This window comes from Conger conger, chromosome 10, assembly GCF_963514075.1.
Source record: "Conger conger chromosome 10, fConCon1.1, whole genome shotgun sequence".
NCBI classification, from domain to species: Eukaryota; Metazoa; Chordata; class Actinopteri; order Anguilliformes; family Congridae; genus Conger; species Conger conger.
In genome coordinates this window covers 27,988,377-28,008,718 of record NC_083769.1, presented here as the reverse complement: position 1 = coordinate 28,008,718, position 20,342 = coordinate 27,988,377, and the positions used below count along the sequence as shown (strand labels likewise).

Genomic DNA, 20,342 nt, shown 5'->3' with positions numbered 1-20,342 from the left:
ATGTGCAAGATGTGCAGTGCAAGCTTGCACAGAATATTTGGTTTTAAATTATATCATTTTTAAAGTGGATTCCTAGAACTGATCTTCTGCATATACTTCCAAATTTCTGAAGCCTTAATATAGAGTGCAACTAATTTAATACATTTGGCAAACTCCCATTAGACAAATCAACAGCACAACATGTTTATGAGAATCATTTAGAGATTAATACATTTTAAGTCACTGACATATGGCCGCACATTTGCTGGTTAAATGAATGACATTTAGTCAAGACATTTGGATTTCTCAGCACTATCCTGTTTACTTCGCATGAGTATGTTTTGTGGATGTAGGCAGTGAGTAAATGCATTTTGGTCCTGTGCGCTCTAGTGTGGGGCTCCTGTTCTGGCTGGTGTCCACTGCTCCCAATCTGGTCCTCACAAACCATCAAAGACTGGCACAGATTTTTATATTGCGGTTTTATTTATAAACAGGCCGATAAAAATGGCAATAACTTTGGCTGAAGTGCAAAGCGAATAGATCACTGCAAAACGCTTTAGCTACAGGATCAGAAGCACACACACGCGCATGCTCAGACTGTTAGTGCAGTAGGGGGGGCAGCAGTTCCATTTCAATTCAGCCAATGTATGAAATAAACTGCTGCACCACCACCTCTGTACCCTGACCCTGTACAATCTGCTAAATATCACAACGTGAAGCTCGAGGAATCTGAAGTGTCACACATGATCTACAGGAAATCACTGAAGAATTAAGATAAAACATCACATAAAACCACAGGCTGCCTGGTGTTCTGCCTTTCACATACATACGCACATACCAGCCCAGTATTCAGCATCCTCACACCACTGCAGCAGGCAGGAGAAATCCTCCACACTCTCTCGCTGAAGGCTGCAGAGTGACTGACACCTGGTTTCCATGGTGCTACTTCCGCAGCACCCTGGCCGGAGGTTTGTTGAGGGCCGTCTCTCCACCGGACCTCAGGCCACTGAACACCGAGGGGGCCACTTTCCCCACGCGCTCTGGAGAAAACAAGGACAACTTCACAACAGTAGGTGGCAGTAATGTACTTAGTTGGTTCGCAGGCTTCCGATAAACTATCATAACAATAGCTCAACCTGCATGTGACCAATTTATTCCAAAGGAAAAAAGGTGGTTCAATCCCCACTGTAGCCAAGATAAGATCCATATAGCTGTTGAGCCTTTTTTTTTTTATATATATATATATATATATATATATATATATATATATATATATATATATATATATATATAAAAGCATCAGCTAAATGATGTAATATAATGTGAAAGGTCTTGATGATGAGCAGTGAACACACAGTCAACATGCTCATTTCCCTGATATCAGAAACACACTGCCAATGAGATTTTTATAAACTATTTAGTACAATCAACCATAGCCTGTGTATTTAAACCTTTGACATTCCAGTTAGCGCAAGTGTCACTTCCTCTGACCGTTCTTGGTGTTGCTTCCTCAAACTCAGACTGCCACATCCCCTTCACCCTCTGGTAAATAACATTCACTCTAAAGAAGGAGTGGAAAATTGTGCCTGCTCAATCCCTCACCCTTTCTTACAAACAATCTCCTTCCCCCCACAACCTCTCCCTCCTCTTTCTCTATGGAGAATTAACTGCATCAGGATGAAACTGGAATGACAACTGCCTCCTCTGGGGCATTTTTAATCGCTCTCAGCTGAAACACAAACACCACAGAAACCCCACAAACAACCAAATGACAAATTTGCCCTTCAGCACCAAATTTACAATTTCAAGTGTTTTTACTTTAATAAGAATGGCCCTGACTTTGAGAAATGTTGAGGTTGACAAGAAAACAGCCCGTTTTCTGTTTCTGAATGCTAGAAACGCCATCTACAACAATGTTTTGAGTTTAAAAACCTCCTTAGGTAAGAATACATTTTTTTAAAGAAATTGTCACAGGTCATAAAATTATCATTTCACATTTTTATTGTGAAAATAATTACATTTACATTTACATTTTAGTCATTTTAATCCAAAGCGACTTACAATTTACAAATAATATTTCTTTCTACCCATGTGTTGACATGCAATGTAGAACAGATTGTTCCCTTTCACATAAACTACTCTTCTCTTTATTTATTTGTAATGGCTTAATGTAACAACAGGCAGAAATGGACATCAATAGGAAAAAAAATAATAATAATAAAATAATAATACTTTCCCATTTAATGCCCATGCATACTCATATCAACACTCATTTGACTTGGTTCCATGTTTCCAGGCATAGATTATATACAGTGGGGACCAAAAGTCTGAGGACACGTCAACAAGAACAGATTGTTTTCATTATTTATCGAGGGCTAGTACCATTGTGATACTTTTATTCCAAAGCCTTTTGCTTTGATGTATATAATGGGTAGACCCTGAATGCTACAGTGACTGTAGTGAGGACATTATGCTAAACTCTCACCGCACTCCTCCATGACTTCAAAGGTCTTGCTCTTCACCTCTCCTCTCTGCCCCAGCTGGTCTTTGGCTCCTTTCAGGTCCTCTTCCTTCATCACCGGCCGCTGCTGCTCCTCCTCATTGGGCTGAAACAGAAGAGCTACAGCTGGGTCCCTCCCTCTAGACCCTGTGACCCTTCACTTGCCTCAGTAAGTGGACTGAGGCTAGTTCAGAGACGGTCTACTGTGCAGTCGTCAAAATTCTCAGCTACCAATATCTACTCCTACTGCCAGAGTGGTTATGTACCATTTACACTTGCTTAAAGTACAGTACCTACCTTTTCTACAGTAGCCTTTTCACAATACTGCAACTTTTACAACTGCAATCAAAGATTTTGAAGGTTGAACATCCTACCTCAGACATAGTTCCTGCAGGTCCTGAAATAAATCCAAGGCTTGACTTTAAGCTCCAGGCCAGAGCCGACGCTAGTCCCCCTCTACTGCTCACAGCCCACTTATATCCTCCTGCCCAGCAGCAGCCAATCAGTCTGTTAGCGAAGGCCTACGAGTCAGCGGGCTCCTCCTCCTGTGTCCCTCAGTCTGTCATGGTGTATTATTAGGTGTGACGTAGACTGCTGTACAGTGGGGAATGGAGTTCCCATGATTTTGTCAGCTGAATAGAGCAAAAACAACTTTTTAAAAAAAGGCTACTCCCCCTATTCCGAGCATAGGCTCTTAATCGCCCGCTCTACAATTTCTCTATCCTCAGCTCGGCGAGTTTGATACTGCTGTCACCGTTCTCGGTGTCCTGTTCAATGTTCCCCTCCATTTCCTTCAAAACTGCATGCGCTACTGCATTCTTCCACCATTACGCAGTCATTATGGGGGCAGGGAGTACATACAGAGGAGACCGAAACACTCACCAGGGCCCCCAGAGCCCATTACATTCCTGTGCGATCAGGATCATTAAAAGCCAAACAACAAACAACCAAACAACTTCCACGGCAACACGCTAGCCTGCAGTTGTGCTTTCTTTTTATCACCCCTTCCCACCCCCTCCCTTATCGGAGTCCATGTCAGGCCATTATTCCTTTCCTCTGGGATCTCTGAGGGGGAAATCAAAGTTCAAGAGAGGCATTTAACAGTAAAAAAACAACTCAAAAGAAAAGCACATCTTCCGAGTGGCCTATGTGTTATGTGAGTCGGACATAACTGTAATTCCACATTACGGACCGGGAACCACAGTTCTACTGGGACCAGGGTTTTGGCAGGGCTCACGTTAGGTGGAGTGTGGTTGAACTACAGATGATTGTTTAGGGAGTGGTTGCAATCTGTTGCCAAAAGCGTTTCCTTCTGGGGCTCTGCAACATCCAATGCAAAACAGATTGTTCCCTTTCACATGAACTACGCCCATTTTTTTATTTTTAATGGCTTAATGTTACATTAAAGTAAGGCAAATATGGGCATTAATAGCAAAAATGCAACAAAAGTACTTGCATGCCCTTTTTTGTGTATCAACATTCATTTGACCCAGTTCCCATGTTTCCAGGCATAGATTATTTATAATTTTACTAAAATAAAAACTAAATGACACAATGAACACACAAAGACTTGGTAGGGCATCCGGCATCTAAATGCTGGTTTACAGATGGCAAGGATTCATAGGGAGGAAAGCTTTCTTTTTGGCTCTAGACCAATTGTTCTTATCGTTATATTGTACCTTTTCTACACCATGACTCAAAATAACAATTCAAAAATAATAAAATCTTCCCATCACACTGAAAGTAATTAGCAGAAAGGGCACATTGCACATACACTTTACTGTAGGTGGGCGAACGTCTCAGCAAGCAAGCCCTGGACAAACAAATACCACAGCTCACCAGTCTTCTGCGGCACCTATCCTATAGCGCACACAGGAAGGCCATGACAAAACGGACTCAAACCAAGGTTAGTGGACATTTTGATGAACTTTATTGCAAACATATGCAACGTAAGCACATTATGCATGTACTCTTCTTCTCCGGGAATAGTGGGGGAAGTGAGGGTGACAGTGGTTCTCCACGGTTGTTTCTCAACTTTCCCACATTTTATCATCAGTCCAGCTACCATCCGCATCTGCACTGAACCGCACAAATGCACCACGTTTTTCATCTTTAAAAATGGTTCACAAAGCAGACCGACTTGTGGTCATCAGTCCCAGCTCCTTGAGGTTAATACAGTTAATAAGAAAAGCTTCCTGGTCCCTTTTACTCACAGCTGTCCATGAGACAGAGAAGATAAACATGGGGGAAAAGTTCATCCTTTTAACAAGACACCCAAGACACAACGTGAAAACTCATACAGGCCGTGCCTCCATGCTCCACCGTGTGCGTGTGTGTGTGTGTGTGTGTGTGTGTGTGAGACCAGATTACATTTCCCAGCAGTTTACAGGACAATGCTCAGTCCTCAGGTCATTTCCTGCTGCCAGTCATCTCTCAGAGGTGATTAGCTGAAAGCAGTGGATATGCTCTAATAATCAGAATAATAACCAGGTAATGGCTGTATAATACGTTCGGAGGCTGACTGGTTTGTTTTTCGATGGCTAAACTCTTATTTCAGTTCAAATAATACACAGATTGGCTACAAGATGGCATTAGTGCACAACAGAATTCTGATATTCAGGATCTCAGCCCGTGCCCTGTTTGACAGGGAGTCTGGGACAAAAATTTGGCACACTGGTTCCACTGCTCATGAGGAACACATCTGCCAAAATAAAATGTTACGATTTATGAATCTTAAAACATTTAAGATAATTTTCTGCTATCTTTCACATTTTCTTGCTGAGGACCCCACAATGCTTCAATATCATCTGCCATACTGTTGGTAAACTACTGCCATACGCAAATGTTTCTTTGTTGAGGATTAACCAGATAACCTTTAACATCAGAAAACGTTTGACCAAGCCCATTTCTCCCACTTGTATACCCTTGCACATAGGCACATGGACGCACAAACGCGCGCACACACATGCATGCGCACACACACACAAACACACACACACACGCACACGCACACACACAGAGCCTGAAGAAGTAAATCATCAGAACACACAGGTAGGAGGCACAGAGCCACACAACAAAGGACACAGTGACTTATGGATCACAGTGTATCGACCAAAATCTGAACCGTAACATTTTTCAGGACACCAAGGCCATAAGGTATATTTAAACATGGAATGAGAATCCCTGGAAGCTCCCAAATGGTATACCATAATAAAAATAAAAAAAACGATGATAATCCCCAAAAGAAATCCTATATTCTATTACACAGAGGTCCTACTGCATTGTTCTGAGGAGGTATGTGAGGAACACAAAAGCATTCCCTATTCTGTCCAGAGTAAGAGCAGCTCATGGTCACCAATCGGATGTGCAAAGGGTTTCCTGAACCTTGGTACCAGCAACACCCTAATCTCATTTTTACAATGGGCAATAAAACCCTCAATAAACCACTATCGGAGGCAGCGCAGAGCTGATCTGCCCAACTTATGTGCTTGAGTTTGGTTACATTTCCCTTCTGTGTTCAAGAAACCTGCTTACATCTACAAATGGAATCTACATTCATTCAGTGTTAGTCATGTAAATCAGGAGTACCTGGAGTCACAGCCAGACATAAACAGAGCCCACAGGAGCCCTGGCAGAGCAGTCAGTCAGAGATACACAGACAGACTGCTCACAAACCGCTTTAAAGGATTTGCAGCCAGACTAAACATGTACATATTAGGCTGGGGTAACATGGATATCATGTGCAGGTGTCCCAGTATGACAACATATTAGAGACAATACAATAAGTGAATGATAAACCAGACTGACCATTTAAGTGCCCTTTCCCTCAGTCCTACATCCCATCCCACTGTGGGTCCTTTGACTGGAATGGCCACAGAAACCCTACATACCGTGATACCCTTAAACTCATTAAACTCAGAGATGTCATACTTAAGAACGCATAACACTAATGCATAGTACAGGATCTCCCCCAGCCACTCCAGAGAAGATATTTCACTCCAACCAACAGATGGAGAACTGAGAACACAGGACACGATATAAAGTAACATTCAGAGTGAGGATGACGAGGAAAGCCTCTCCCTTCATCGTCTCCGCCCTACACGTTCTGACATCAGAGAGAGCACCTTACAGAAATCATCCCTTTGCATTTTCCCTCATTCTTCTCCCAGCACTCCAGGTTTTGTGCATTATGCCTGGCTCCAATACTGACCAGGATCCCTGGAGACGGGGGACGCCGATTGGCTCCCCTGACCGTCACTCAAAGTATCTCCCCTCGACCTCCACACTGCTATCAGGGTTGTCAGTTCTGCCAGCACTGCGTTAGAGGGGGTCTGGCTTCCCCCCAGAGCCATGAAGCCAGGGAAGGGGGTGGTGATGGAGGCAGCGAGGTGTGGAGAACGGGCAGGGTAGGATGGGTGGCACAGGAAGGGTCAGACAGGAAGTCCAAGGCGGTGCTTCTTCTTCTTCACGGGCTTGAGGTTGGTGAGCCTGCGCATGTCCTCCTCCATGTCGGACTCGTCCATCTCGTCATCGGCAGAGATCAGGACCTGAGGGGGCCGAGGGAACAGAAACGTGTTCCTCCAAAAACCAACCCTTTTCAGTACTTTGTGGACCCTCCCTTTGCCAGGATAACACAGTCGTCTTCTATGAGACTGGCGAACATTCGGGAGATCAAACGAATACATTTTCTACTACACGGTCTACGAATGTTTCAAACCTGTGGGCCCATGGTAAACTTGTGTATGCAAGTGCATCGTGTCCCAACAGTGAGGCACGCCCGAGTAAAGATTTATTTTTGCTGGATTTAATTTGAAGTCATTGTGTCAGTCAGTGTGAATAAGTGACACGACAGTTGTTCTCACCTCAGACTCAGACTCCTCGTGGGAGAGCGCCCGTCTGTAGCGCACCTTGCTGTTGCCACGGGAACTGTCCCCGCCCTCCCGCTCCTCCAGCTTGGCTTTTGTCCTGCCCTTCCTCATCAGGAAGTTATCCACCACCCAGAACATCAGAGCCTATGGACCATACACACAGTACTCAATGGGTCTTCATTTCATTACACATGTTATCCACCACCCAGAACATCAGAGCCTATGGACCATGCACACAGTATGTAATGGGTCTTCATTTCAGTCCACATACAGTTTACTCCTCAAGCACTGACACTTACAGGTACACATTTACATGCATACAATACCTCATCATTAACAGAAATTTGAACACCTTCATATAACCAATATGGCATTAATTCATCATTGCACCCAAAACACAAAGGATAATAGCCAAGGCACTCATCAGAAAATCAAATTTCATTTCACAAAGACAACATAATGACATTTTTTTTCACAAAAAAGAAAAATATGCACAGCAAAACATATGAATCACATGAAGCATAAGCAGACCGTTGCATGAGCGCAACAGAAAGAGCTAACAGCATTATATTGGACACACAGCTCTACACTGAGGATGATGATGGTCACTCACATTGACGAAGAAGGGGACGATGAGCATGACGATGGCCAGCTCCAACTCTGGGTTGTCTATAGGGTTAAGAAGAGCCAGCTGTAACACACACACACACACACACACACACACACACACACACACAGATGAGACATAAGACAAGAGAGTTCACTCAGACATTTCAGTTTTGAGAGCTGGAGGTTATAAAGGAATGCCAGCTATCATAGTCTGGGCACTTACTCTGAAACTTACAGGCTGCTCTAGGTTTGCCAGAAAGGTGAGCTTTATACACAAAGCTAAATTCTAAATCTAGCAGCCAGTGAGTCTGTTTAAATTTAACACCTCCATGAGACATTTTCCCCCTGTGCTGAATCAACACTTCTGCACCTTACCAGCAGCGACCCCCTTATTTCCAGCCACAAATTCCACAAGAAAAGAATGTGGACAAGGACAAGTAGCTAAAAACTCAAATGTAAATGAGTTAGCCTGCTAGCAACCTAAATCACTCGCACCATTAGACGGGGGGACTTGATTAATGTTAGACACATGAATAGAGTGAGTGAATGAGAGCGCTTTTCAGGACACAGCCTGAGTAAATCAGTTCAGCTCCCCCGGTTTTTAACACCTCTGAGTCAGCTGGCCTGACCTGCTCTTTTCCAGGGCACTCTCTGCTTTTCCCATCCTGCACCCTGGCTCACCTTCTTCCACTGTGGTATGAGCAGGACCAGGATGATGAAGACCTTCTCAAACATCATAATGAGAATGTAGAGGGCACACTGCCCTACCCAGGCACAGCACTGCACCGGCTCTCCTGGAGAGAGAGAGAGAGAGAGGGGGGGTGATACAATGAGATAACACTCTGCCTGATACAATGCTGCAGCATCACTCCAACAGGGCTGGTTATAAAATAGTCTGTTAGTGCTTGTGTAATGGCACAAGAGATTCTGTTTTATAATTATAGCATACAGCAAAGGACTTTGATGAGCTTCATTAAAACTGCTACTAAAGAGTATGGGAGCTTCAGAACTTGGGTTTGGGCCCGACCATTGTATTGGTTGTTAAATGTAATCTAGATTGATTCAAAATGCTTAACGTAGCTCCTGCTACACCTTTAGCTCCTGACCTTGCCCTTTGGTCCTGTGCCTATTTTTAGCAGCTCAGAACCTAGAAAGATAAAGCACACATTCTTTGTTGTAGTCTGCACTACTCAACAACAAAGCCTGGAACACTCAGGAAATGCTGCCACCTAGTGGCCATAGTAGGCACTAGGAATACAATTGAAATGGGGAAAGATGTTCACAAACACATTTTCTCTGCCCCTGCAATGTTATTGCATGTAAAAATACAAACTTTGTACCAAAGTAATTTCTATTAAGTCTAAAACCTCACATAATATCCAAGAACAACTGATAGTCTGACTGTTAACTTACTACAGGGAACTTCTTAGTCAGTACGCAGATATACAACTGATATCATTCATGAAAACAGATGGACAGGAGATAGAAAACAGCAATAATAGAACAGCTATAATTGGCATTTTGAAGAGGAAACAGACCACTTATGTGGCAATAACGATGACCTTTCAGAATCAATAATGAAAGTGAAAATCCACTGATTTCACAAGCTTATTTCCCATCGTGGACACACGCATTCCCTATTTCAAATTCCACGAATGAATGAAGAAGTCCATAAACATGATGCACTGACAGCAGTTAAAAAAAATAACTCAAGAAATAGGACAGTGAAGGGAGGGGACGGGTTAGTCCATGCCAATCCAGCAGAAAGGGGACTGAGCATATTTTAGAATTTGTATCCCTACAACAGCGCAGACAAATATGGTCCTGGATTAACACAGGTGACATATGACATGGAAAAGACTAAAACCTGTAGGCAACAAGACATCATTAACATACGATTTCACTGAGAGACATAGAAATTAAACTACACAACACAAGCAGAGAAAGTGACACAAGCAGTGGTCTGCTCCATGAGAGGGTAAATAAATGTTTCTTTGAAACTAAGAAATAGATCTGATGCGTTGAGAAATGCTCCTATAAACTGTTGCCCTAGATTCTCAACATTACACCATGCTTGAAAAGGTTAAAAACAAGATGCAACAGACCAAGACCAAAGGATCTGTTAATGGAAGGAATGCATGACCCTATCCTGGACAAAATCATTACAAATTACATTTCATGAAATTACAGATTAGAAGCCGAAGTGTAGATAAAGAACAATACATTTGTGTGCAAGGAGACAATAGCGGAGCGACTAAAAGCACCACTGAAGAATAGCTGCAAATCGTTTACAGAAGTAACCACAAATATAGAAATCGGATATCAATATCAATACCAAAGAAAGGCAGACAGTAAAAACAGGAGAGAAGCTCCTTTTATACCAGTCCACAGAAAAATAGTATGGAAACATCTTGATTTAATAAGCAGAGATGAAGTGGAATCAAATCTCAAGCAAACACACAGGTCCCAGAATGGTTAGGAGCAGAAACTAATATCATTTTCTGGGAAATATTACATAGCAGGCTTACAACAAGCAAACCTACATGTTGCTTTAAAGAACAGGCTAATCACATGGTGACAGTCTTTGGAAAATGAAGACCACTTCTGGAATACTAAGGGTGGTGCCCAAAATACATATAAAGACAACATGCACATTTGTTGAGAAGGAATACCGAAAGACTGGTTTAAAGGAATAATGGAAATGAAATAAGGTGATGAAGTATTAGATATCCTCCTCAATATAGACAGGGCCATGAAAACAACTCAACACAACAGGAGGTTAGGTGGAACCTGACCACTGAACTGAAACATTGCCATCACTATTTGAGCTCATATCAGCAAGTATATGTAAATTGAAAATCAATGTTCTTAGGAGCACAATCTGCAATAACAGCTGCATTCAGCAAACAAAAGTGCTTTGCCTCGTACTTGAAGAAACCTAGAAACTAGAAATTGTAATAACAAGAAATGCAGTAAAAAGCAAACCAAAGGCAAACTTAATGGATTCCTCCCCTACAGAGGCTATACTGTATCTCTGACTATCTTGTGTACATGGGCTCTGAAATAACGATCCTGAAAAAGGAAAAGCATGCAATATTGAAAGGATGCACTGTAGCTTTATGGAACGGTTGGTACGAACAGCGCTGGTAATGTAATTACAGTTAGCCAGTCATGCCAACTGGCCCAACATATGTGCATGTTGATTCTGTTCAATGCTATTATTGTATGCTTGAGAGTGGAACTCCACTGCCATCTGGAGATAGTGTAGTACAGCCATATGGACAGTCATTTAAATACAATTCAACTTGTAATACTACCTAAGTTTTGGAGAACAGTATTCACACTTCTGAAAGCAGAGAGAAAAACACGCTTGCCGGCTGTGTCTCGGTGCGTGGTCTTACCGTACTCCCCGAAACGCAGCGAGTCCCACTGCCTCCACTCCACCACCGCGCTGACCGCGCGCACGCCCGCGTAGATCACCAGCATGCCCAGAGACGCGTCCAGGAGGAAGTTGATGAGGTACCTGCGGACGCACAGCCAAACCCTTTGCAAATGATATCCAAATATAGCAGGTCAGCTTGTTGGATAACTCTGGCACATTTACATTCATGTGGAAACTGAGAAGTTGATTTAATCTGCATTGTCACGGTCAAACTGTAACATTCTACAGTGTCAAATGTACACCACTAAGGCCGTGGCAGGGACTCAAACTCTTTCTCCTTAAAACCTGCTCCTTAAAAACTGACTGACCTCATTTTGGAACTCATTAAACTCATTTTTAGTAACCCTTGAACGCTCTATGCTGCATTTATAAACAAGCAAAAATGCTTTTGGTAAGCATCGTAGGATTAAAATGAAGGAAACGTTTTGTGAATCCAGGAGTATCGTAGGTAACCGTGGTTGCGCGTGCTTACAGTGAGCAGGGGTCCTCCTTGGTAAGATCGGACAGGTAGACGTTGGCAAAGTGAATGAACAGCATCCCGATTGCTTGTTTAGAGGTGTCCAGGAACCTAAGAGAGGTGCAGCAGAGGGGTATATGCTCACACAGGGAAAAACAAGTGGGACATCCTGCTGCCTAAGAAACTTTTTAATTCTCACACACACATGCATGCATGCATGCGTACCCACACACAATCTCACACACACACGTGCACAAACAAAGAAGCACACACACATGCACGCATGCATGCACACACAAAAACAGATTTCATGAGTCGTAAAACAGACATGGTTAAATTATTGATGTATAACAAACATCCAATTTGAACCCCAGAAGGCAGCTTCTGTTTTGTTTGTGAATGTTAAACAGCGACGGAGATGGCAAATAAAGACATGATGAAGCTGTCCTTTTGGCGCAGTGGCTTTGATCCCGCGCCTCAGCGTGCGCGTATTGATGAACGGTGCCCCTCGCAGCGAATCCAAATGGGTTTGATCCGGCTACGCGTTACAAAGGCAGGGAATGAAAGGCTGCTCTTTACCATATCCTCCAGGGTCTTCGCTCATGTTTGGGCTCCCTGAAGCGCTTCACTGCCAAGGAGACAGAGACACCAGTCAATGTGTGCACAAGCAGGCCACAGGAGGATGGCTCCCTCTCTATACACACTCACATCTGGCTGCAGACCACACTCGACTTAACACTGACTGAAAGATCTGCGCCCGTCATCTCTGATCCTATCTCTAATTTAGGTTTTTGAAAGAATTCCACTTGCAGAGCTCAGATGAATTATTGAAATACCCAGAAAAAGGTTTCAAGAATAAGAACACTTTTTACACTTTTTGAAGTTTCTTTTGGTGGGAAACTTACAAGTGGAACTGAAAAACCAGGAAATGATTGGGGCTACATTGCCATATGTGACAAAACATGTTCCAACAGATCTGCAGATTTCGTTGGAAATGGTTAGATTTTTATGTTGCAGACCTGGATATTCCAGTTTTCAACTGACAAGGGGTACGTTAAGGCATGGAAACCTCCCGAAACACAAAGCCTGGCCTATAGTCTTCATTAACACTGCTTAAACGCACATCTCCAACCTCAGTGTATTTCCAAGCAAAGTGCAGGTCTACAAAGCAACTGCAATCGCAATGTCATACACACACAAGCGCATACGGCAAACACACAAACAGTAGGGGCTTAAAAGGCACAAGGAAAAGAGGCCATCTTTCAGTGTTCATTTTTCTCTCAGGCTCCAGGTGCAGTGAGACAGACAATAATTCTGCAGCAGTTGCCGTATGGATTTCCATCCAGGAGCAAAAACTGGAGGTAATTTTAACAGTACACTGCCTCGCAGAAAGGCCAAGCTATTGAGGGATTCTAAGACCAGCACATTATAGGACACAAAACGTCACAAATGTTTACTAAAAAAACATTTCCAAAAACCATCTCCATTCCCACGGGTACCGAGTTATCTCAAAGGCCTCTGGTTTTCGACATGATTGTGTTGTATCTTGCATCCTGCCAGCAAACTCCTGTTGTCTGAGGTGCTCTCTGGAGACACTGTGGTGCAGTCTGTAATAGGGGGCATGGAGCCTGACCACAACTGCCATCACTGCAGTGGCTCATTAGCTTTTACCTGCACACAGTCCCTTTATGGGGATAATGGAGCATGTGAGGATCAGCAGGAAGGATACAATATTACACAGGCCAGCTAGTACATACTAAATGCCTAAATGCATACTTTACATGGCTAATTGTCCATCGCATCAAAGTTTACAAAATCTGCTACAGGCAGAGATGCATCACAACAGCAATGCACAGAAATCAGAGGGCACACTCCATGTCAAGTAGTCGAAGCATGTTAACTTAAAGATTAATCTTGCTGTAAATAAGTAAGACAACACAGATCCCCTTCAGGGAAGACTTTAGCTGTGTTAGGAGAGCGAGGTTTCCTACCGACAGCACTCCAGTCTGTTGGTGCAGTCACAGGCAAGCTTCAGTAAAATACCGGGTAAAGACTCAAGTGAGGCGGGTGATGACAATGTCACACCACAATGCGTTTTCACTTTAGGCCAGGGCTGAGTTGGGTCTGCTCTGCTCTGTACTGACTCTCATGAAGCATGAAACTCCCATGCAGCCAGGGGAGAGCTAGAGCAGGGGAGAGTTAGCGCAGGGAAGAGTTAGCGCAGGGAAGAGTTAGCGCAGGGGAGAGCTAGCGCAGGGGAGAGCTAGCGCAGGGGAGAGTTAGCGCAGGGGAGAGCTAGCGCAGGGGAGAGCTAGCGCAGGGGAGAGTTAGCGCAGGGGAGAGCTAGCGCAGGGGAGAGCTAGCGCAGGGGAGAGCTAGCGCAGGGGAGAGTTAGCACCGTGGGGGATTTCAGACCCACGAGGGACATAGCACTCCATCTGCAGCGTTAATTCACATCACGTAAGCGATCGCCACAGGCCCGGCTGACCCGTTTCTTGGCTCTGGGGGAAGATGATGGGAGGGAAGCCGTTTATTCTGCCACTCGCTGCAGCGCAGTAGATTATTTTAAATGAACTATCCCGTAAATCCTTGGCTTAGAGGAGGGAATTCCACGGAATCCATTTACAGTCGTGGTTCCAGGAGGATGTAAATCTGAGGGCGGGGGGGATCGCGAGGCCGGTTACATCACCGGGCTGGCCGCGATCAACAGAGCGCTAGTGTCCTCCCTTCCCCATGACCTCAGCCCCATGACCCCTAGAGAATAGAGTCAAACATGCAGCGTGAAACACGCCCCAGCCACGGCCCTGCCTCCAGCCTGACCCACAACACAGGCCATGTTCCATTATCCTCACTTAATCAGACCTGACACCGCATACTTTCACTGGGCTCATATAACACACAAGAGACGTGGCGTGGCGCGCAATGTGCAAACAACGCAACCAACCATAACTCTCATCACCCGCCCAGCAAACAAGCCTTTTGTGTCACTCTCACGGGAGAGGCCACACCCTGCAGCCACCGCCTCTCAAGATTAGGGTGGTAAGTATGCGGCAGAGGGAAGGCAGACCAGGAGGGCCTTGCCTGACATTTCCATCCCTGTACGTCACACCAGAGCTGACCCGCCATCAGCCAGACACACGGCACTGGACAGACTGTTGCCCGGATACTTCCTGAAGCCATGTTTGGGGCGTATGGCCACCTGTGCTGGGATACAGCAGTCTTCCATGCCCCTGACCTGATGGTAATAAAACTTCATCACTTCCCCTTACCACCTTCCTGTTCCTCCGCAGTGCTGAACACATGACCAGCCCTGCTGCTGGGAAATAACAAGACTGGAAACTGCAGCGTCCAGCAAAGCTAGGGCACAACACAAAACAAATATCTGAGTATGTACACACTAAACCCTGTTCATTCAGAGCGATGCTTCAGCAGTGCGTGCCAAACGAATAAACCACAAAAACAAGTTGAGCTGGAAAAGCCAAATGATTGAAAGTTCAAACCAGGATGACTTCTGTTTGGCTCGAGATCGGTCAGAGGAAATTGAGCTGCATTTTTTAATATTGTTTGGAATAGCTTTTCCCCTGAACCGAAAGTGCTGCCTCACATTCTCCCCTGAACCAAGACCCTTATAAAAACGTATAAACATGCTTTTGCACCCTGGTACCTCAAGCGGGTTTACACAGGTGCTCAAAGCGCTGACTCCAGTAGAACTGTTTGTGAATACGTCAGTGAGAACTGACAAAAGGCAGGTTTTCCCCAAGTTTAGGAGGAGTGACCCACTGCACACCTCGCCCACCCCAAAATACACAGCAGAGCTCTTCTCATCCAGCAGATTTCTGTAAAAATGCCAAGGTCTGCTGTACGCTGCCTCGACACAGCGGAGGGAAGAGGGGGTGCTTGCGGAGCTCAACAGAGGTGGTGAGGAAAAAGCACAAAAGGTCGAGCGCACTGCTCACTGTAGTCCTGCCTCCTGTGGAGAGGTCACGCAGAGGGAGGGTGGAGGGCGGTGCAGTCTGAGTGGCAGTGCTGGTCAATGCGCATTACAGCCTGACAAGGCTCAGAGCTACATAATGTGTGAGTGCGGTGGGGTGTATGCTGGCATTAAGGAAGTAGCAGTCAATCACATGACTGCACATACTGTAAGAGGCCTGACAGAGGACTGCCATTGAAGTTGCTTTTGCCGTGTGCCTTATAAATGGTTAGCATTCATACAGAGCCTTTATTGAAAGCGCTGTACAATTTGTGCTTCTCATTCACCCGTTCATACACACACCAACGACGATTGGCTGCCATGCAGGGCACCAACCAGCTCGTCAGGAGCAGTTAGGTGTCATGCTCAAGGACACTTCGATACACCCAGGGCGGGATCGAACCGGCCAGATGACTGCTCTTATATATATAAGATATTTGGTATATTTGAAGCCAAGCCAAGAGGAATAGAAGCAGCTATGCCTACTCACAAGTAAAGCTGAACATCTCAGGCCAGCTAGCTTATTTACACATCATCTCGAGCACAGCTTCACGGCATGTGACTCAAACACTCCACACTTGTTGCGGTCAGCCTGATAAAAAAAGGTCAGGACCTTGTTCTCTGGCAGCTCCTGAGGCAAGGTCAGGAAATAGGCTGGCACGTCCCCAACCCTGTGCGAGTACGGGACAACATTTTCAATTTCACATTCAATATACAACATAACTGCACCTGTGGTAAAGTCCCAAACTCAGGTTTTACATGTGTAACTGAGCAATGCTTGTGTGCCCTTGAACATGTGCAAGTGTAGGTGAGCGTCAGCTCTTAGTAGAGTTCACCCCCGCTCACCCAACACACACACGGCCCTGACTGATCCCACTCCACCATCACTATCCCTTTCCCTTCTCACCTCTCTCATTCCTTTTCTCTCCCCTTTCAAAAAGCACACCTCCACTCTCTGAAGGTGGTGGAGCAGACAAGGAGGCGATAGATCTGGCTATTTAATTAGAGCAGCTCGGTGGATCTGCTTACAAAGCCCAATGTCTGCTGAGAGAGATGAGAATAATGCACAAGCAGAAAATGCAAAGTGCCAGGTTACACACACCATGTCTGGACTGATCTGGTGAGGTGGGGAGGATAATGCATGGCAATTCCACAGACCCTACCCAGAACAAATTACTGGATCAATAATACAGAACCTATCAACGTCGGCCCTGATCAATACACTGTCTGAAATCCACAACACTCCTGGTCAAAGAAACAGACCGACTGTAGAACAAAGATGCTAGACTCTGCTTTCGGTGCCACGTATTATTCTATAATGGGCTGACTCTGATCTATTAACTGCGCAGAACACAGAGAAGACCTTGAGCATATTCAACATCATGACTCCAGAGTTTCTATAGGGCCCACATAAAAGCTAATAAAGCATTAAAAATTCAATGCTGTATCCAGTTCCAGGCTGCGGTCAATCCAGGGGCGAGTTCAATAGGTAAACTTCCAGCAGTGTCTCAGATTTCCAGACTTTGCTTTCGGTCTTATTTTGCAACACCGCATTTGCAGAATACAGTTTAGCATTTGCCTCAAGTTGTTCCTCTGATCCCGAATAATTTTGACAGATTAACCATATTTTACAACCCTTCCTGTGCTGTGCCAGATCAAAATACATATCTGCATGAGGCCAAGACTATACAAACCACACTCATGAAGAGGTTGTTATTGCACAATTTAGAATATGGACAGCCAACAGGGGACCAACATCTTTGTTTCCTTTCCAAATTTGACAAGAAACTGAAGATAACGCAGGATAATTCTGTACTGTTACCAATATTTAAGACCAGGATTACATTCTTTATGAATCTTAAAGAATATGTATCCCAGGCATTAAATGCCTGCCAGGTTTGAAGCACGTAAGTACTCCATCCCCATTATCCATGTTGATGGTGGAATTGCATTGTTCCCAGTGTCTGGGCTCAGAGGTACATGGTTGAGCAGACAAATCACAGTGCTTGGACACAACGTTTCCTCCTGAGGCTATAACCACAACTAACATCTCTCCTCAGTTCAAGCATTTTTTGTTGAAGCTCTGCTCATTTGCGTGTCTCTACATCTTCACTGTTCTATAAAGTATTATACACATAATGGTTTCAATTAAGAACTGAATTCCCTTTGGCAAAGGCAATCTGATGGTAGGGAATGCATGGGGTTGCATAGCTAATCAGTCACTTCCCATATAAAGTGTAATACTGAACCAGTGACAGATACGAATAAGAGAATGGAACAATGCATCAACTGATTGTGTATGGTTCTTTGAGTATGTATTCATATCCCTTTCATGCCAGGTCAGTCACTCAGCACTTTTAACTGAACTGGCAGTATAAAGGGGGTCCAAAACATGCAACATTTGAAGTTTTGCATTTGCGTTTCTCCTAAGCCTAGGGCCAGTGACCTAGAAGTGACACCCTATGCTGACCTTGTGAACTCCACCCAATGACTTCTGGACTTGGCAAAAACCAATTGCAACAGATGGAAGCATTCTCTGAATTGGTCAGCTATGCAAACATTGATTTTACTACAAAGGGACATTTTTTTCCTAAAGCCTTCTAGTGCATTGTCGTATGCCTCCTAATGATTAAAGGGTTACTGAGCAAAGCAAACAGATGCAAGTCAGAATGATGTCGTTGACGTTCTCCTTTGAGACAATATAGCAATCTGACTGACAGAAAGTGAGTTGGTTTAAGGCATTCAATGAATTCGCAAAGCATGTTAATGTAGAATGTGGCGTTATACTCACACATCAGCGTGCTAAAGGCCACAACCGCCAGCAGTCCCTGAAGGAATATTCCGAAGGAGTCCATCAACGCACCATTCTTACAGCCACGGTAGTCAGCGTCAGGAGTGGGACTCACAGACAAGGACGAATTGTGGGGTGAAACGGCGGGGACCACTGCGCTGTGGGCACCCCCGTCCACAGATCGTAATAACATCTTGTCCCCGGTGTCCATCATGGTATCCAGAGAGGTCAGGCGAAAATTGCTGGACAATTCTCCGCTGTAATTGACAGCTGACAAGTAAAAGTTCATATGATGACCTCGTTCGGATGGAAAATACCCAGAAGTGCACCTTCGCCCTCCGTCTTGTGTACTTCTAACGATCCATAAGGCTGGTTGGAACGTAATCCAAGGGACTACACACATTGGATCCATGTTGACTTGTCGGACCCATCCTCACTGTAGTCAAAGGGGGATGATAATTTTAGCAAGCTTGCCAATCCCTAATGTTCACTAAAACTTTATCGAATTATTAGCATTCCTTTCAATATGACATGCTAGTCAACTGATTAAATAACGTTAGCTAACCAGCAAACACATTATGAGGCAACGAATCATCATGAGTAATATTATGATTGCTTGAAAAACCTGTCGTTTAGCTAGACCAACTGACGTTAGATTGCTAGCTACCACAAGGTACTTACTGTGATCCGGCAATGTAACAAGGAAGCTTTCTAGATAATGGTGAACAGGTTAGCATTACCATTTGCAAGCAGGCTTCACTCCGACCACATTGTCACGTCTGCCAATGCAATACGTGAAAGCGAATAGTCAGTTCTGTCAGGAAGTGCCTTGTTCCTTTGCTAGCTTGATTTTTTTGTTTTATCCGACTAGCTAGGAAGCTAGCTGTTTGACATAATCAAATCTACGCATAAATGTAAGCTAGCTAGCTCGCTTGTCCAATGTCGTTAGTTCCTTTCAAATATACCATTTAGCTATTTTTACTGATCACTAATCACTAACACCTAATCACAGCTACACTTGACTGGATTTTTTGATGAACGATAGATCAGCATAATACTAATAATAATACTAATAATAATACTAATAATACTACTAATAATAATAATAATAAGATAGATATCTATAGCAGCAACTTGCAGGCTGGCTGCGTTGCTTGTTTTTCACCTTCGTCTTTGCACACGAGGGTCCATGTAACCGATTCCAGCGGTCTTCTTCAGGCGTGAACGTTAACAGAAGGCTTGCAATTTTACCTCGTCAACCTAAGTTTTTTTTCCACCAGAAATGAATCAACATATTCTTCGTCATCCCTCTTTGCGTCTGCATGCGGACGTTTACTTGCTAACAAGCCAGCACACTGGAGTTTGGAGTTCAGTTAGCTGACTGGTTGGCTAGCCAGCTAGTCATGTCTAAGTTTTGTACCACGAGAGGCAGCAAATAAAGACAACAATAAAGAACAGCGCAAGAACAGCGATTTACACTCAACTTGCCAGAGGCATGGAGCTATCTAATTAAATCACGATAGAGTACAGGCAAGGTATCTACCCAGATTTCACTTTTTATGCTTTGCAGAGTTGAGACCAGTCGTTCTGGCCAGCTGCTCCTTCGTGTATTCCAAAATAAGAACGTCATGACGACATACGCTGTCCAGCATTATCGATTGAATTCTGGGAAATGTAGGAAAGAACGAGTATGGCTCGTTCTTAAAAACGTGATAATCGTCCATGT

The 20,342-nt window shown here is 44.2% G+C and overlaps 2 protein-coding genes across 5 annotated transcripts; both read right to left on the bottom strand.

The window, feature by feature from the left end:
* Window positions 1–441: 441 nt before the first annotated feature.
* mustn1a (musculoskeletal, embryonic nuclear protein 1a) lies at window positions 442–3,102 on the bottom strand. The gene is made up of 3 exons (XM_061256723.1): window positions 2,854–3,102; window positions 2,465–2,585; window positions 442–1,019 (listed from the first exon to the last, which is right to left on the bottom strand). Exons 1-3 carry the CDS (start codon window positions 2,860–2,862, stop codon window positions 922–924), a joined length of 228 nt encoding a protein of 75 aa, XP_061112707.1. The 5' UTR covers window positions 2,863–3,102; the 3' UTR covers window positions 442–921.
* A 1,284-nt stretch (window positions 3,103–4,386) lies between these two features.
* On the bottom strand, window positions 4,387–20,277 carry LOC133138181 (store-operated calcium entry regulator STIMATE-like). 4 transcript variants are annotated; one of them, XM_061256721.1, is made up of 9 exons: window positions 20,160–20,277; window positions 18,617–19,052; window positions 12,435–12,483; window positions 11,871–11,966; window positions 11,358–11,479; window positions 8,638–8,750; window positions 7,961–8,038; window positions 7,342–7,491; window positions 4,387–7,026 (listed from the first exon to the last, which is right to left on the bottom strand). In XM_061256721.1, exons 2-9 carry the CDS (start codon window positions 19,026–19,028, stop codon window positions 6,910–6,912), a joined length of 1,137 nt encoding a protein of 378 aa, XP_061112705.1. In that variant the 5' UTR covers window positions 19,029–19,052; window positions 20,160–20,277; the 3' UTR covers window positions 4,387–6,909. The 4 variants fall into 4 exon arrangements, with proteins under 4 accessions (XP_061112705.1, XP_061112703.1, XP_061112704.1 ...); XM_061256719.1 differs by having other exon boundaries at window positions 19,782–20,222; XM_061256720.1 differs by having other exon boundaries at window positions 19,868–20,222.
* Between the last annotated feature and the right edge of the window lie 65 nt (window positions 20,278–20,342).

Coding starts and splice junctions, on each gene's coding strand:
- mustn1a (XM_061256723.1), bottom strand. Junction 1,020..2,464: donor TGAAGTCATGGAGGAGTGCG/GTGAGAGTTTAG, acceptor TGTTTTCTCCAG/AGCGCGTGGGGAAAGTGGCC.
- LOC133138181 (XM_061256721.1), bottom strand. CDS start 19,028: ATGGATCCAATGTGTGTAGTCCCTTGGATTACGTTCCAACCAGCCTTA. Junction 12,484..18,616: donor GGCCTTTAGCACGCTGATGT/GTGAGTATAACG, acceptor TCTCCTTGGCAG/TGAAGCGCTTCAGGGAGCCC. Junction 11,967..12,434: donor CGAAGACCCTGGAGGATATG/GTAAAGAGCAGC, acceptor CACCTCTCTTAG/GTTCCTGGACACCTCTAAAC.